The sequence below is a fragment of the Bombyx mori genome, chromosome 15 (assembly GCF_030269925.1).
Source record: "Bombyx mori chromosome 15, ASM3026992v2".
In the NCBI taxonomy this organism is placed as follows: Eukaryota; Metazoa; Arthropoda; class Insecta; order Lepidoptera; family Bombycidae; genus Bombyx; species Bombyx mori.
This window is the reverse complement of record NC_085121.1, coordinates 8,006,964-8,025,551: the sequence shown is the minus strand read 5'-3', so window position 1 is coordinate 8,025,551 and position 18,588 is coordinate 8,006,964. Positions and strand designations below refer to the sequence as shown.

Sequence of the window (18,588 nt, the reverse complement as noted above, 5' to 3'; positions counted from 1 at the left end):
ATAGGATAAAGAGAGAGTAAAAGTACTTACTATTTTAAGAAGAGTATGAATTAAATATACAATAATAACAAAAACATTTAGTTTTATGAGTAATGAATAATTAATTCAAAGCTATGAAGATTAAATGGTAAAATAAAAATGAACTTGATATTTGGAGAAATAAAATTAGAACAATTAAATAAATAAAACCAATGTCTGTAATTCGCTAATGCTACTGTGTAACATTTCACCGTTCACCGGTTTTACAAAAAAATAAAATAATGTGTAATAAATGTTGTGTAACACACATTTTAGTTTTATATTATCCATCGAAAATATCACTCAGGATATTAAATAAGTTATTTTCGTCTTGATATATTGATGTGCTCGTAAAAAGCATTTCGATCAACGTAGACAAATTTGTTATTTCCCTACATGTTCATCTGCAAAGCTACAATCGTGAGATTCTCTATCAGGTCAAAATAACACATTTCCTTGAAAATCTTTTCAGGTTTACGTAAGGCCGATGCTTGGCTCATTCGATACGTCGACGTGTGTGTTAGCGTTTGATTAATGTTCTTCTGAATCTTTTCTCGCTGCCTCGATTTTAAAAAGTAACACGTTACGTTTTTGCTTGTTCGATATTTTGTGATGTTACTTTTGATTTATTGTCTATGACGTTGTGGCGGTAGCCATCATACAATCTCTATATATAAAAATGAAATGCTGTTCGTTAGTCTCGCTAAAACGTGAGAACGGCTGAACCGATTTGGCTAATTTTGGTCTTGAATTATTTGTGGAAGTCCAGAGAAGGTTTAAAAGGTAGATAAATATGAAAATGCTCGGAATTAAATAAAAATAACAATTTTGTTTTTCCTTTGATGTGTCCCCCATCGGACGGATTCCTTTTGTTTGTGTTAAGTTTATTTTCTACAAAAATTTTGGTCTTTTATTTATCGATTGAGGCACTACGAAGTCTGCCGGGTCAGCTAGTACAAATATTTGACACATGCCTGAATCTCGCTTACGACATTTTCAAGATAAGCTTGCATATATACATGTTCCGTACAACAACATTCGTATAGTCGATCTACCGAGAAATATCACCCGCTCGGTGGAAGATCTTCCCTTTGTCGTATACTTACAATGTACTAGTTTTCCGTACATACATGTGAATTTCTACATGTAAAAACTGCACGAAAAGCTGTTCGCGGTTCTACGAAAGGGAGATGTGCATTTAAACAAACAAGGAGACAGACACAAAATAATTCTAAAAATTTATATTATCGTTCCTTAGTTACCTTTTTTATTTTCTTCAATTGGAATCGCTGTTTTATTAAGACTAATTACGAAACAAAGCTCATCTTAGTTAAATATTTATTTAGTACCAACGCATAAAGCATATTTGCCTCGGGATTTCACTGAGGAATTGTTTGAGATGACCCGATGTCCGCGCGGGTAGGTACCACCCTGCCTATTGCTGCCGTGAAGCAGTAACGCGTGTCGGTTTGAAGGGTGGGGCAGCCGTTGTAACTATACTTGAGACCTTAGAAATTATATCTCTGTCTATGGGCTCCAGTAAGCACTTAACACTAGGTGGGCTGTGAGCTCGTCCACCCAAAGCAAAAAAGGGTGCGTGTACTAATGTACGCGCGTAAGAAGTTATACTTTATTTTTATTAAATTTATTCCTTTTTTTTTATATTAAATAAATAATAATAAATATTTAACGTTAATAATTTAATAATATTTAGTATGAATTATATTAAATAATAATTTTGTCATTTATATTACTAAATAATGAATGTTAATAACACTTCTTTTACGAGTGTACATGCACGAAAGTTCACCTGCGGCAATATTCAGACTCGCCAAGTTACGTCGGTCGTATTGTAATGAGCGATTTAGTGGGCAACTTCATTTCTGTTAATTTTGTGTCACGGTGCGCGCGCATCGTAAAATTTCACTCTCATCAATTTTTCGTAACGCGCCCAAAGAAGTATAACTTCAATAAAAAAAATGCTCCGATGTCTATGGGCATCGGCTTCATCAGGTGGGCCGTATGTTTACGAGTATTTGCCTAATAGCAATCTTTTTAAATGTCATGTATTCAAAATGAGCCAATTTACAATTTTCTAATTTCTGCTTTATTAAACATTCTGCCATTATAGTATATATCTATTACTAAAATATGCACGTGAAATTTTGATATGAACCTTCCCTTTGGCGATTACTTTTGCTCCATGCTCGAAGTAGATTATAACGCTGCTTAAATATAAATGATTCAATATTCTAACCAACATTTCATTGCGTAATCCCCAGCCTGCTGTGATTAATGACAGATCCCTCCTTTAATCTCCCAAAATGCGACACACGCGTTTTTACATTTTTTTTTAACATTTCACGCAGTTTGATCGCACGCACCCTCGTCATTGTAACATACATTTTGATATAACGTATACTCTGGTGAAATTTTAGGAAATAAACAACACGTTTCGCTGTTTTAAGGTAATTGCCGATCGAGGTATAGAAATAAAATTACGTTTATTTCTTTAATAATAATAATATATTTTATTCAAGCCTCTTAAAATGCAAACACGTACAAGAAATCTTAACACTAGTATAATAATATACATGGCTTTTTTATGAGGTATACAATAACAAAATTCCCTGACTTTTATACTAGGAAAACCTGTGTTACTCTATGCTAGGTCACCAGGTAAAGAAAGTTAACCAGGAAGAGCTTAGACTCTTTGTTCATGAATGTTTCGGCCAAACATAGATGTAGTCTATTTTTCATTATTAAATGAATAGAACAACTAACGGCTGTTTCATCTTTCACCCCCGGGGAATTACTAGGAGTGCGAAAAATGGTAGATTTAGTAAAAAATATGTACAGGTATATTTTTTTATTTAAGATCATTGGTATTAGTGAATAGTGTTTGTACACGAATAGGGCGGGAAAGTAATTTAAATCGAGAATCCGCTACGTTCGTTTCTGCGGGTAGATGCTTCAGCCAAGAATAACAACAGAAGCGTAAAATAGTCATAACCTTCTTTCTTGGGCGACGCTGATCCCTTCCATATTTCCTTTACGTATTTATGCTAATCGACCATCTTTAAGTATAGGAATAAAAGAGGATCCATTATGTGCTTCAGCGTTGAAGCCATTAAACTGTTCATGGATATCTTATGTCGTAAAACATAAGAAGATGTTACAGATTGGCTTGTTTAATTTGGCTCCGTTTATCTGCTATGAAAAGATGATGTTGCATATAAATTCGCAAACAAGAGCTTGTCGATCATAGTATGTTTTAGACCAAACTGCTTCACAGATCTTTAGAATTTTATAACAATAAAATTGTTGTTGTTCTTACGGGAAATTTTTGGGCAGTAGAAACATCAAGCATTCCTTTAACGTTTTGTGGGCGTCGAGCGAATATTCTGGTTTCATCCTCACTGGTGGAAGAGTTCATGCCCTCTCAGCCTGAACGAGTTTGCTAATGTCTGTCCTAGCAAGACCAGTCCTTTGCTAAATCTACCACCGGATCGGAATCGCGATTCACTGAGAAGATCTGGCGAGAAACTCAGTAGCTTATGTCTGTGCTATGTTATGTCATTGCACATCATAATCTTCATCACATTCGACGGCTTGGACGTATAGTTGTGTCCAAACATCATCAGACAAAAATCCGGTGGAGACCACGAAAGAGAGCCTGTAATCTATTAGTAACATTTAGATAATTATATTAGTTTGTTCGGCTATTGTGGAGAATACATAGGCACCTACTGTCAATTACAACATAATTATATCCCTGTTATCCGTCAGTGGTTCTAGAATTATCACTTTGTTTTATTAGTTTAGAGCCATTAGAGAGAGATTAGTTTAGTGCCACTAAATCGTTAGAGAGGTAGTTAGGCTTTAGACTGGTTAGTTGAACTGTAAACTAAATGTAGGAGGTACACGTATAATTTTTATGAATGATTTGTGTTTAATTTGATATTGTTAATTGATCAAATTTAACCAGCTCATAAGCTGAGTTCGGTTTTGTAGTTTTGTTGTCAAAGTATTTTGAGTGTGAGTGTTGTAAGCCTCGCATTTACATACGCTCGGTTGCGTTGTTGGACAAGATAAGAGATTTAATGGCATCCTTAGCGACTGTGTTGCAGACGGACCGCCATTGTTGTGAAACAATTTCAGCGTTTTAATCGCTTTCCTGAACAATTTTCCGGTGGCTGTCGCGTGCACGCGTTTGTCTACTTATTGTTTTGTACTGAAAACAGGCTTTTTGTTCTCTTTGTATCACCGGGAGCTTTACGAGCACGGTTCGAATACAATTGTGTTTCCTAGGTAATTGCGCAATTAGCTTGTTATAATAATTGTTTGAGTGAGGTTGTTGGTTCTTTGGCACGAGTTTGCTACAAATATTCTAATATGAATAACAATGTACCTATTTAAGGTGTGCTATTTTATGTGGATTACTTTTATTTAATCATGTGTACACGAGTATGGCGAGTATGAATTTCGCATGGAAAGTTACCAGGTTGGTGCGAGTGCATTGACTAATGAACCAGATTTGAATTATTAATGATAGGAGATCATAATTTTGCGTGTTTCTGTTTTGCGTCAGTCTGTAATCAATTTATACAGTCGAATATATTTGATATAACCAATATACAATCGTAGTAGTTTTTATGTGCCTAAGTCTGCTTCATCTTTGATATTTGAGTCAATTCGACTTATTTCAGGCAAATAAGTACGTATCCAATATCTAGGGAGAGAGAGGGAGAGAGGGAGAGAGGGAGAGAGGGAGAGAGGGAGAGAGGGAGAGAGGGAGAGAGGGAGAGAGGGAGAGAGGGAGAGAGGGAGAGAGGGAGAGAGGGAGAGAGGGAGAGAGGGAGAGAGGGAGAGAGGGAGAGAGGGAGAGAGGGAGAGAGGGAGAGAGGGAGAGGGAGAGTATTCTTTATTGTAGACTAAAAAATAACTCTAACAAAACAGTATTTTTTATTTAGTATAATATGTTTTCCATTGAAAATGAACCAGTATTTCATTTCCGTTTGGGTAACGGTTCAAAAACACCTATTAGTATTAACTCATTCGCTTACGGCTTCCTAAATTCCAAACAAGTCATTTTTGTTTTCACTGATCAACCATTGTACCAACAACTATAGTCGCCTTTTTAATGAACATAAAAACAAAAAAACATTCAAGAACTTGATAAACATAACTTGATTTTGAAACTGTAACATTATCTTGAATAGTTCTTGTTTGTGCACACTTTGCATCAGTTTATGTAAATTTATTACAATATTTACTCGGCATACGTTTTCTAAAAAGAGTTAATAGTTTGCTACAGTTTGTTAAAGGCAGGATTCGGCTCACGGGACCATTCTCCGGGAAATCCCTTTGATGGAAAATGTATGTTGTGGTTGGACGCCCGTTACTGTACAATTAATTTCACCTAAATCCTCGCTACTGAATTATTCATAGTTGTGTAGAATATGAAAAAACTATAACATTTTTTTTGATCCTGTTTGTTGTTATTAAATTTTATTACAAATTATTGGTGCACATTATTAAACTGTTGGTGTTACGGTGGATGAGAAGACCAATTGTGAAACTACAGTGGTAATAAAGAAAATGTATAGTTTTCTTCTATTGAAAGGCACACCGGATTGCATTTGTATTATTTTAGGTAAGGAATAACTTTATCTTGGAAGTTTGTTCGTGAAAACGTGTGAGTAACGTATTACTTCCAAAAAGTGCATATTGAAAAAAAAATGCTTAAGTGGGTGGACGGTCTCACAGCCCACCTTGTATTAAGTGGTTACTGGAGCTCATAGACATAATGAGCAACGTAAATTCTGTCACCCACCTTGAGATATGAGTTCTCAGGTCTCAGTATAGTTACAACGGCTGCCCCGCCCTTCAAACTGAAACGCATTACTGCTTCACGGCAGAAATAGGCACGGTGGTGGTATCTATCCGAGTGGATCCATAAAAGTCCACCACCAGTAAAAGAATCGCTCGAAAGGACTTACGAATACACCGGGCGTTTAGAATACGACCATTTTTTTCATCATTTCTCAATAAAGTAGCAGAGCATCTTAATGTATATACTGATACTATTGGAAACTTACCGTGGGGCACTTTTATATATCTCAATGCGTTATTTGACGTTAAAGTATCTGATTGTAGCATGTTTGGTTGTTTCTTAGAACGAAGCGTGAATTACAGTGACACATTTTTAATGTTTTGAGATCTATTAGTTTGTAGACGGGGAATGATTTAGAACTTCCACTCTACCCGAAGTAGTTTAATTAATAAATCGTTCAAAATTTCCGATCTTATTATAGCTTCATCAAAAACAACGGTGTGAAACTACTCTGTGACTGCATTTCAAAAGTGGATTAATATTTTCTTTTTTTTAATGACCACTGTTAAGGCGTTTTTTTAATTATTATTGCTAAGATGGGTGTACGAGCTCACAGTCCCCCTGGTGTTAAGTGGTTACTGGAGCCCATAGACATCTACAACGTAAGTGCGCCACCTACCTTGAGATATAAGTTCTAAGGTCTCAGTATAGTTACAACGGCTGCGCCACTCTTCAAACCGAAACGCATTACTGCTTCACGGCACGGCAGAAATAGTCAGGGTGGTGGCACCTACCCATGCAGACTAACAAAAGGTCCTACCACCAGTAGCAGAAATAGGCAGAGTGGTGGCACCTACCCATGCGGAATCACTAGAGGCTCTACCACCAGTAACAGAAATAGGCAGGGTGGTGGCACCTACTCATGCGGAATCACAAGAGGCCCTACCACCAGTAACAGAAATAGGCAGGGTGGTGGCACCTACTCATGCGGAATCACAAGAGGCCCTACCACTAGTAACAGAAATAGGCAGGGTGGTGTCACCTACCCATGCGGAATCACAAGAGGCCCTACCACCAGTAACAGAAATAGGCAGGGTGGTGACACCTACCCATGCGGACTCATAAGAGGTCCTACCACCAAAAATAAATCGATATGTTACATTCTACCTAGTCAGGTCATAAATTCTGTCACATGTTTAATGTAAAATAATTGAAACAAGTTTATTCATTATGTAACCATTCATATACCAAAATGAACTTAACAAAACATAGATTCTTATGACACTAAAGTTTATTCAAAATGACCTCCGTGATTTTGAATACAGGCCTTCAATCTGCGCGGCCAATCGTCTATCGCACCACGAACGAGGTCCATGTCAATATCGGCGGCTGCCTTAATCAAGGATGTCTTGAGTGACTCCAAATTGGGATGAGGCTTTGAGCACGCCTTTTCCTCCAAGTGTTGCCATATCTTGTAATCTAACGGATTCAAATCTGGACTGGAGGAGGGCCAGTCTTCGTGCCGGATGAAGTCGATTTCACGCGCCGCCAGCCAGTCTTGTGTGCTCTTCGCTCTATGAGCTGGCGCCGAATCTTGTTGGAATACCCAGTGCCTGTTATTGAACATGGTATGAGAAACAGGTTCCACAAGGTTCGTCAGGACTGTATTTTGATACACAACTGCATTCGTTTTTACACCTTTCTCACAAAAATGTACCTCTGTTAAGCCCCAATAAGAAACTCCCAACCATACCATGAGCGGGGATGGAAAATGACCTCGTTGGACACGCGGAATACGGTTGCTTGCTTCTTCACTACTGTGTGCGTACACCTTATCATTTTGTTTGTTGTAGCTCTCTTATACGGTAAAAAATTTTTCATCCGAAAAATTTTCTCGATATTTTTTTCCCGCGTACCGCTTCAACAAAGCGCGGCATCTCTTCAGTCTCAGGTCCATTAGACGAGCATTCAAACGATGTCCTGTTTTTCTTCGATATGCCCGAAGCCCTAAGTCTTCATTTAACACCCTTTTCACCGTGGTTCTGCTTAACCCCATCTGAAGGGCCAACAGTTTTTGCTTACGTTTGGGATTTATTTGAATTCGCGCCTTCACAGCTTTTATCACTGCTGGAGTCCTAACAGACCGAGGGCGACCGCTTCTTGACCTGTCATCTACACTAGAGTCTTCATTGTATCGTTTGATGGTACGATAAATGAATCTTTTGGTTATATTCAAATTTTTCAGTATGTTAAAAATTGGAATTGGCGCGTAACCGCAACGATGCAACGCAATAACTGCAACACGGTCTTCTTTAAGCGTCCACTCCATATTCAAAAATGACTAAAATTCTAAAAGTATACATTTTATTTTCATGAATAATTCGAAATTCGAATTCAATAAACTTTTTTGTGGCCAGCATTCTAAAAGAAAAGTTTTTACTGTGTGACAATACTTATACCTGACTAGTTATAATAAATTATCAAGTAATCGTAAGTGTAATGAGCATGCCTTTAACAAGTCTGCGATTTATTGTATGGCCTCTATTACATTAGGCATCTCCGAGGCAGCCCGTTATTAATGTACGTGGCCTAATGGAAACTGTAACGGCGTGGTCTTTTATTATCCTGACGTCTTATTATTTGACCGTGCTGTATTATTCAGGTGTCTAATATTTATTTATTTTTGAGTTTATAAAACTATTAGTAGTTTCTGGGCCTCATTGACTATCATCACAGGCGCTTGGATTAGTTTCCTGGTGGGTGTCAGTGGCTTTGTCCAAGATATTTAGGGTTTGTGTTTATTATATTTCCTTCCATGTGTTACCGGTTTTTTCCCCCTACCTATGCTGATAGCCTTGAGAGGTTATTTTAGCTTCTCCTTGACGTGTAGATAGGAGCTCACGGGGCTCTAACCGGGAGTGTTGGTAACACTGGCCCTAGCAAGAGCAGTGCTTCGCAGAATCTACCACCGGATCAGAAACGCGACCCACTGAGAAGATCCGGCGAGAAACTCAGTGGGCTGTGACTATGGGTTAGTTCACTCGTCGAGCCCTACATAAAGCGGCGGGTTTGGCGAGGACGGTGACCGGACCTTGTGGTACCTAAAAGCACCGTTAATGGATCGGGATGATCCGTAATGCCGTGCTTATGGCGATGTCGACTGTTTGCCATTCGGTCTACAGGATCGGGTATGAGTTACCGGTACTTATATGTAGCTAACACGGAAATAAATAATACCACGGGCCAATTGGTACAACTTTTTCTAAACTGCTGAGTCGCTCTGCTCCATAGTTTGCAAAATATGTCTTTGGCAGTAACCGATTCGTGATCTCGATCATCCATTTGCGCAATAAAAAAATGTACGCAATCCATTTTGACAACTTTCTGAAAAACCTAACACTTCAAGTCAGTGTTACGTACATGGTATATGCTATAAAGCGTTCGTACTAAATTTAGTATTTCATTACGAGTGCTATATCTAAGCGGGTTGAAGCAATAAAAAGGAAATGAATATCCAAGAAGAAATCGCCTTACATCCCTCCACGGTAAACGTTTCGGGAGGTTTTATTTCAATGGTAATGAGGACCAGACTATTCCGGCTCTATACATCGAAGGTAAGATATAGCGAAGATCTAAAAGGGGAGTTTACATTAATGCGGCCAGAGTTCGAAATGAAGCTTTTGTATGCGGTATCAGGTATAGATAGGGTGACTTCGAAATGCGAGTAAGAAAGGCGTGTCTTCATTCACAAATTAGGTCAATGGTCGTAATGGAAAATCACTGAAGTAGCAATTGTGTTACTGACCTACTCGAATATTTATTTTTACAACTTCGGCATGTTCTGCAGTAATTTTGTTTAAAAAACATGCGACATTAATTGAGAAACTTCTTTTAATTTGAAGTCGATTAATAGGCAACTAACACGGTTCGGACCTATGTATGAATTTTTATATAAATAGGTATATATTATGTATTCTTCTCGTGGCTCTCTTAGTGTTTAGCAGTTAATAGATGGCACCTTTGACCTCCAGACTAGATGACAAAGGCTTAAGTCTATTTTAATAATGGTTATTCTTCCTTTCATTCCGTAATATTTAACTGATTTAGGTCAGAAAAAGGCAGGATTTTGGTACTAATATCGATGAACCATGTGAACCTTAATGAACCTATTATCAGAACCTATTGATCCAGCCTGTGGTATTAGTAGAGCGGTTTGCTCGAAATCAGGGTTAGTTTGCACGACAAAGGTGACGGTGATACTCGTAAATGGAAATTAGTCACTAATGCTTTTTGCGCGCCTTTCACAAGGCGTAGTCTTCCGGCAGGAATTGGAAGCAGAGGAGGACCCCGGTCTTCCTCTTCTCCCTCTTCTTCTCTGGAGGCGCGGGAGTCCGACATAATTCGGTCTGTTACCCCTCTCGACCGGGTATCCATAAATGTCCTCCTCAGCGTTAAAAAAAGGGTCATAAGCAATTTTCTTAAATCATGTTAAATTATGTAGGCATAACTTGCATTAGATTTGCCTTAATCTTATCTCTGTATGAATTTGGCCTGAAATTAAAATATTGTTTGTTGTTGATTGTAATACGTACATTTAATATTGTTTCGTGTTGGAGTTCAGGATAAAGAATAATTCTTCACCGAAATACTAATTAAAATAACAATAGCATTAAATAGTAGAATATTACGAAAAATTGTTACCTAATGAATTCACTATCACGATTCACTTCTTAGTTTTCTTGAGGTGATTCGTTCGTCGTTTCGCTTCGAACAGAACTGTCTTCGTGTAGCCTATCTCACGCTTTTATAGTCATTGGGACTACAAGTTTCCAGAACATTCCCAAGAACACTCTCGATACAACTGGAATTCGAGTATGCTCTGGACTTATCTTGCTTATGTCTATGTCTATGTTTATGAGTAATAATTGTGTGTGTTGAATCTTAATTTATGTAGTTTAAACAAGCTTCCGTACCAAGTTAAGTAATGCAAATGCAAAAACATATTCTCAAATTTAGCATGTCATGTTTGTGTAGGCCTTTTTATTAAAATGAAGGGTTTTGGTTATTACCAGCGTTACTTTTATACTCGGTGGGGTTAACGCACTCATCGTCTGTAAATGATTACGGGCTTTCCGAATAATGCACGTACACATATGAGTAGGTAACGCTCTTACAAGCCGCCGTTAAAAATCGTGCTTTCAAAAGCACCGAGATTTTTTATTAAGTATTCATGTGGACTATTCAGTTTCATTCACGATTCATTAGCTGAGTTTTTCATGTAATTTAATAGATGGAAATTCAGATGATAATTTTTGGTTCTTTTTTGGTTGGGATGTAAGTAAAAAAAAATACACTTTTATCATGTATCTATATTGGGGATCTTAGTTATATAATTTGTCACTAATTCAGTAATTAAATTAAAAACTACATGTACAAAAATTGGTTTTATATACACAAATTTTCATGCAACTAATCTTATTCTAAATGGTAAGTAGGTATAATATATTCGCAATATTCTCAGAATTTACAATACAATCGACATCCATGATGTAATTTTTGACACAATCAAGAAGACATACATTTTATTAAATATTAAAACCTCATATACGTTAAAGTTTACACCGCGAAATCGCTATTAAAATTACAAGTAACAAATTTAACAACTACTCATTTGCGAATTAATAAAAATTGACAATCATCAATGTAAAATTTCGTTCATTATTTAAATACATTTGAACAAAACTCCTCGATAGTGAGATGTTATGTAATTATTTTATGTATCAGCAAAACGGGACCTCTGATATGATAGTCTCCAAATATTTTGCTTGAACTTCGTTCGTAAATTGAACGTGGTGCGTCTCCGGTAGAGGCGACGCAATATTGGCACCGTCCTAAGATAACATTAACACTATACGATATTAAGTATTGTTTATATTTACACACACACACAGACGAATGAACGTTTGGCACACATAGGCGTTTCACGCTTACACCCTGGCCTTCATTCAAGACTACAGTTTTCTGAGCAAATATAGGTATGCAAAGAGTTATCTACAGAATTTCTCGTAGCCTCACCTACGATAACAGTCGCTTATAATAAGGTGAGTTCTTATCCTAAATATTTACATCTCACAATCAGTCGTAATTTCTTTTATGTTTGGCAAATCGATCTTTTCTAAGTAGTCAATTTAATTACATAATAAAGCTTTCGTAAAACAGAATGTATAAAATTGCAAAGGAATTGCTTGTTTGGCACTGCACGTCCTAAATAGGCCGGACTAATTGATATTAAATTTCTCATACAACACTCGTACTCTATAAGGAAAATGTATATGATGATAAAGTATTTCACAACCTGTCTTTGATGTCGGTGATAATTTTGATATTTATACAGTGTGAATTGAAACAGATCTAAACGTACTAGAATCAAGACTTTAAGGGTATATTGTCAAAGTTTTGTCAAGTCTCAGTTAGCAATATTTCTAAAGAAATCTAGAAGTTGCTGTCGTAGTCGGAGCGTCGTCGCGGGTAGTGAGCACGCGGGTATTCGCCCGTGTAACCGTATATTTGGGATCCGCCTCCTGTCTGTCCATATATTTGGGAAGCACTGAATCTGAAAGTAGAAAGGTATTTTGGAAATAAGCCAAACGCTCTGAGCAGTTTTTAAATATTGATAACCTATAAAATCTATGGTGTTTTCTTTTATTTTAGAGCTTCAAAATTTGCTAGTGGTCGACGTATTTTAGGATGACATATCTAAATCCGAGGTCACATCTATAGAAACGTAGAAACACCTTTTTAAAACTATTTATTGCGTAGATATAACAAACATGCTGCTGGTATCTACAACTACCAAACTTATAATACTCCTTGTATCAGTACATTCCTGTTATGCTTATTGATGTTCCTTAAGCACCGCATTGATCGGCCAACTAACTTCCCGTTTACATCTATAATATAAAATCGTGAAATTGTTTTTCTTACCCATAACCATTGTTCGTTGGACCATAAGTTTGTGATCCCCGACCCGAATCTGGCGTATAATGCTGCATATATTTCTGTAATTGCGGCGTCCACTCCGATCGCCAAGAGTCACCAGGGTTCGGGTATGCTAATTGCTCAATGAAAGCAGTTGACATACGCTGTGGAATAAAATCACATTTAGGGATAAAATGTACTGAAACCCCTTTTATGATATGAAGGGGTCAGATCTTCTGAGATGATTTGAAGAGTTCCATATTTTAAATTTCAGCCATATAGATGTATGTAGATACGTAATTTAAGTTTTTCAATCTAGAAATGCAATTCTTTTAATCTTAAGTGAGATCTTTATGGTTGTCCCAGCCACACAAAAAACTCAAGAAATTTAGTATTAGGCATTAAAATATTGTGAAAGCTTATAGTTTTACTACCTTTCCTGATGGAAGATAAGGTAAGTCCCGTTCTTTTAACTGATGCATGTCATCAAAGCCACCCATATGACTTTTGTCTAAATCTCGAAGCATCTCTTCACTCAACGGTATAGGTGCTTTTGCCTTGGCACTTTTTTGCCGATTCACCAACTAAGATAAATGAACACAGGAAAATTTAGTAGTATCATAATACATTTAAATTAAATAAACGAATATACTAAAGGAATTATTAAGTTAATATGTTTTATTGCTTACGACTGTAACTCCAAAAATGACGACGAATAGCAGGGAGGCTAATGCTATGACAATAACTGCAATGCCCCATTGAGGTAAAAGTGATTCTTCATCAGGAACCACCATTGTAGGCTCATCACGCTTCGGTAAAACTATAAAATATAATTTAAAAAAGTAATAATATTAAGATAAGCTGAAGCTTTCAATCAAAAAAAAGAAACATTTTACTCACCAATGAATTCCGTATATGCAGGATCCATAACAAATTTACCTATCTCTAATTTTCCTGCCGATTTATCTATTGTTTTTGTCATTTTTTCGTTACTTTTTTTCATTCTTTCTTCATCTGGTTGATCTCCAAGCATCACATCTGGATCAAACTCATCATCGTTTCGTGGTGTTGTTACCGTTTCGACTACTGAGCCTGGTCTAGCCTCATGAAGTGATTTATGGAATATTTTCTTCAAATCTAGCGTGTTTATTCTTTCTTCTACATTGTTCAGTTCAATGAAATAGTCAACCAGAACAGAACCCTCACTGAATCCGTCAATTCGAATATTTTTATACCATTTTCTTAAATTATCCGATTTCGAATACACAGAATTGAGCTGAAATTAAAATAAAATACTTATTTCTCTTAATTAAACTAAACGGCAATACTTATTGAAAATACAAGTACCTCTTCTTTGACATCTTTTGCAAGATTTTGCCATTCGTCTGTATGGTGATCTAGTAGTTCGGGTACCCACTTGACTCCTAAAATAGAAAAAAATAAACAATAAATGTTTTAAATACTTATTGTAATTTACAGTTTTCTACAGTGTAAAAAGAAAACATAAGAATGATGTTATTTATGTACCTGAAACAATTTTGATAGTAGCTGCTATATCACATTCTTTACGGCATACACCGGGAGTAGTCGAAGGTGGCGGTACTGGGGTCGTAGTTGTCGTAGTCGTGGATCGTCGTGTCGTTGCTTCAGTACTAAATTCAGGTAGTGGACTTGTAGCAGTTGCATTTCTCTGAGCTTCCAAGAGCTTTTCAATCGAAAATGGAGTTGTCGATGGTGAAGGCCAGCCCGTGAATTCAGTTGAAGCCCTATAATTAATAAAATAAATAATTGTGTTAATAGAGAAAAAACAATATGCATTTTAACGTACCTGGTGGGATAAAAGTAACATACCTGGTGGGCCATCCCTTTTGTATCTTTGGTGTAACGGGTGATGGACCTAATGATTTAGGTGTAGTAGTTTTCCTATTGACTTTTCCTCCTGGTCTTGAAGGGAAAACTAATTTGATACCCCCTGGTGCTTTGGTTGTAGAACTAGACGAAACAGATTCTGTATCTGTATCATTTAATTTAAACCCTGGTGGTAATAAGTTGGAAACGTCGGCAACGGTCAATTTTACAATTGGACTTTCGTCTGAATTATTTTCTGTTCCGTTCAATTTGAAACCTGGAGGTAATAGCGCTCGGATGTCGACAGGTACTGCTATAGGTTTTATGACTTCTTTTGGTTTTGTCTCTGTTGTGGCGCTTAAATTAAATCCTTTGGGCAAAAATGCTGATATATCCACAGTATCTATATTATTCAACAAACTAACCGTTGTCGTTTGATTTATTAGTGGTGCTTCTGTAGGATTTTTATCGCTAGGTGGTAGCAATGTACTTGAATCGTGCTTTTGGATTTTTTTCACCTCTTCTTGTGATTTATGGTCTTTCGGTCTGTATTCTTTAGGAAGGAGTGATTTATCATCTAGAATAATAACCTTATTTTGACTATTTATTCCAGATGATCGTGCTTGCGTACTATTTATAATTGGTGCTCCATTAACACGAGGTCGAGATGTACTTGTTGTAGTCGTGGTCGAAGTAGTTCGCTTATCTTTGAACGACGACCTAGGTTTATATCCAGCAGGTAAGAGACCCACAGGCAATTCATCCATTACTGTAACTAATTTTTTCTTTGGTTTCGGTGTTGTGGACGATGTTACTCTAGGTGCAAACTTTTTGACCATTACTGGTAACGGTTCTGGTGCAGATCTAACTGTTGTCGACGGTGGCTGAGTACTCTTCAAGGTGAAAACATTTGGAACTGCAGGCGTGGTTGTTGTTGTTGTAGTAGTAGTAGTAGTTGTTGTTGTGGTAGTGGTAGTAGTAGATGGTGTTGAAGTTTTTTCAGTTGTAGATTCTGTTATAAGTTCAATATTTTTGTTCTCGTTGTCTAAACTTCCTGATAAAACAGCACTAGATAATTCTGACTGTATACTATCTAATTTGTCATTAATGTTTTCTGTTGATGAACTACCACTGCTAGCACCAATGTCTTGTTTTGGGTCTCTGGTTACATTTTCTTGATCTTCTTCATCACTGTCATCGGCTAAGACTTGTTTCTTTTCTTCTTGTTCGACAGTTGGGAAAGGTAAAAATCGAGCACCGGAGACACTTCGACTTGTTTGCACTGAAGCAACAACAATCCAGCTTTCTGTTGTGATCGGTGATGAAGAATCATTCTGATGATTCTTAACTGTGGATAACATAGTATCAGTTTCTGTATTAATTTTTGCAGTACTAGGAGCATATGTTACATCAGGAATAGATATAGTACCATTCACAACACTTTTCGTAGTCACAACTGAAACTACTTCTTGTCCTAAAATAGATGGTGGCTCAATAGAAGTTATTTCTTCCGACACTGGTATATAAGTATTAGGACTTGTCAATTCTTTTTTACCATCTAACTGGTCTATTACTGTTGTGTCAACAAAATGCTTAAAGTTATCATCTTTAACCATTGTATTGTTAGGATTCGTTACAAGGACATCGAAAGCCTTTGTCACGTTTGTTTCTACACCATCTGTGGAGCTTTCAGGCTCTTCCGTAGAATCGTAATCATCATAAATATCGGTTACATGTTCAGAGGAATGATGTGGCGTCTGCACAGTTGGTTTGACTTCCGAACTATCTACATCATCGTAATACTCAACAAATTCCTCGTCATCCAAGATATCATCATTATCCTCATCAACGTGTGTATTACTAGCAGTGGTAGTACTTGTTGATATAGTTGTTGGAGCAGGTGATGAAGAGCTAGTTGTTACTTTAAGGAATTGGCTTTTATCTGAATTAGGTACATTATCGGTATTCATATAACTAGCATCAGGCTTACTATCGTCAAATGCTTCAGAATCATCAGTTGTATTAGGTTTTATGACTTGAACGTCATGTGAACCCTGTGTGTTTTTCATTAATTCTCTAAAGGTACTTAAATCGCTAATTTCTTCTTCAAGAAGTGGTTCCAAATCTAATAAAGCTTTATATTCGGTAGAACTATGATATAATATGTTAGCATTCGTTTTTACCGGTGTCAAATTGTTTCTTGTGTGGAAAGGTGTATTTTGTGAATTCGGTTTATTATTGGCTAGCGGAGGAACAAAGTGCGAAAATCTTGCAGGTTTGCCATTCAATTTGGGCTTGCTAACAAGCTTAGTAGGATTGTAGGTTGTAACTCTGTGCTGCTCGAATAGGTCTTGGTTATCAGTGTCAATATCTATGTCATCACGAATTAAATGTCCATTCTGAATGCTGGTTTTTAAACTGTTACTACCGTCAAATGGAATGTTTTTGAATCTATTATTTTGTAAGTAATCTATGTCGGGATTGTTTAAAGTTATTTGACCCAGAAACGTTTCTGGTTTCGATGGATCGTTTTGATAAGCGACCGAGTGGATTTGTGAAACTTCAGGTCGTTTTGTAGAAGCTGGATGAAGTTGAAAATTATAAGGTAATGCAGGTCTAAATCTCTGCCGCTGCGGCGTGAATTCTGGTTGATTAATATAGTACTGGGCTCCAGACTGACTCCTTCCTGTAGGTAGTTGAAACGGTGATGGATTTTGATTGTAGTTTGGGCTAGGAAACCTTACGTTTCCTTGATTATAAAGCGGTTGTTGCGAGGGCCTTGGGATTCTATAACTGTCACCGTGTTCAAAAAATGTCGTCGGTCGAACATTTGAAAATAAGGGGGGTTGAACTTGAGCAAAACTTCGTTCCACCAGTGGATAGTCGAAGTCATTTTCATCTGAAAAAGAAAACCAAAATGAAGCAATGTTTAATAGTAGTAGTCATAATAACTTGTAATACGCATTTACAACTATGAAATCACAATAAAAGATTTATACCTGCGCTACGTAGTAAAAGTCTATCTTAGATTTAAGTTCAAGTATATTTCTGCCATGTTGTACGGTCGGAAGCTTAGGCGGGTATTTTACTATTGATGGGGTTGGAAATTTGCAAATGGACGTCTATTATTACATTACTTATTACATTAGATGGTGTTTACGTTGCTATTCAAATCGGTACTATTAAAAAATATTGAATTAACTGATACCGTGTTTTATTTTATTAACTTCATTTTAAACGACAAAGCATTACCAATTTTTTGCTCCGTCCTATGAGAGAATAATATACTAATTGACTTTAGTTTTCTTTGTACAGAACACAATGCTATTGGAAACCATTTTGATGCAATCTGGACGAAACTTTTCCTAAATATATAATATTTCATTGATCATAAAAATTAAAAACATAAATTATAGCTACATATGAATATAGTACTTATCTATCTGCTTATTTGTAATGTTCGCATTACTGTTTTACGTTTATGTGTAATCGAAAGATATGACGCTTCAGAAATTATAAAGAACATGTAAAGCAAATGAAGTAGCTATAATATATTCTACTTAGAATACACGTTTGCTTGGCGAATATAAGTTACGATTTGGAACAGGCGACGTGTCGCGAAAATATTCCTCGAAAAAATGAAGATACGCCGGATCCTAATCACATTTTATGGCACCGTCGCCAAATTATTATGCCCTCGGTTTCGGCGTCCACATCGTCGGAAGAGATAATCTCGGGGAAATTACTTTCTTGCGGATCATATCCCTAATTAAGAATGGCGGCGGTCCTCATCAGGGTTCGACTTGAAGCATCGTTGAGCGTAATAGGAAATCGATAAATTGGCTCGCTCATAAACTACACGAGTCTCAGGGATCAAGTTTTTAATAATGTAACCGATTATTAAGGTT

The 18,588-nt window shown here is 36.8% G+C and overlaps 1 protein-coding gene across 1 annotated transcript in view; it reads right to left on the bottom strand.

Annotated features, from left to right (window-relative positions):
- Nucleotides 1-11,205: 11,205 nt before the first annotated feature.
- The window catches only part of LOC101745723 (mucin-2), a 55,096-nt gene continuing 47,713 nt past the window's right edge, over nt 11,206-18,588 (bottom strand). The window contains exons 3-10 of the mRNA XM_004928693.4: nt 14,684-17,579; nt 14,360-14,598; nt 14,180-14,256; nt 13,733-14,108; nt 13,522-13,652; nt 13,267-13,416; nt 12,839-12,996; nt 11,206-12,467 (exon numbers count right to left, since the gene is read on the bottom strand). Of these exons, the coding sequence (XP_004928750.1) occupies nt 12,347-12,467; nt 12,839-12,996; nt 13,267-13,416; nt 13,522-13,652; nt 13,733-14,108; nt 14,180-14,256; nt 14,360-14,598; nt 14,684-17,579 (4,148 nt within the window). The 3' untranslated portion in view covers nt 11,206-12,346. The remainder of the gene's footprint in view (nt 12,468-12,838; nt 12,997-13,266; nt 13,417-13,521; nt 13,653-13,732; nt 14,109-14,179; nt 14,257-14,359; nt 14,599-14,683; nt 17,580-18,588) is intronic.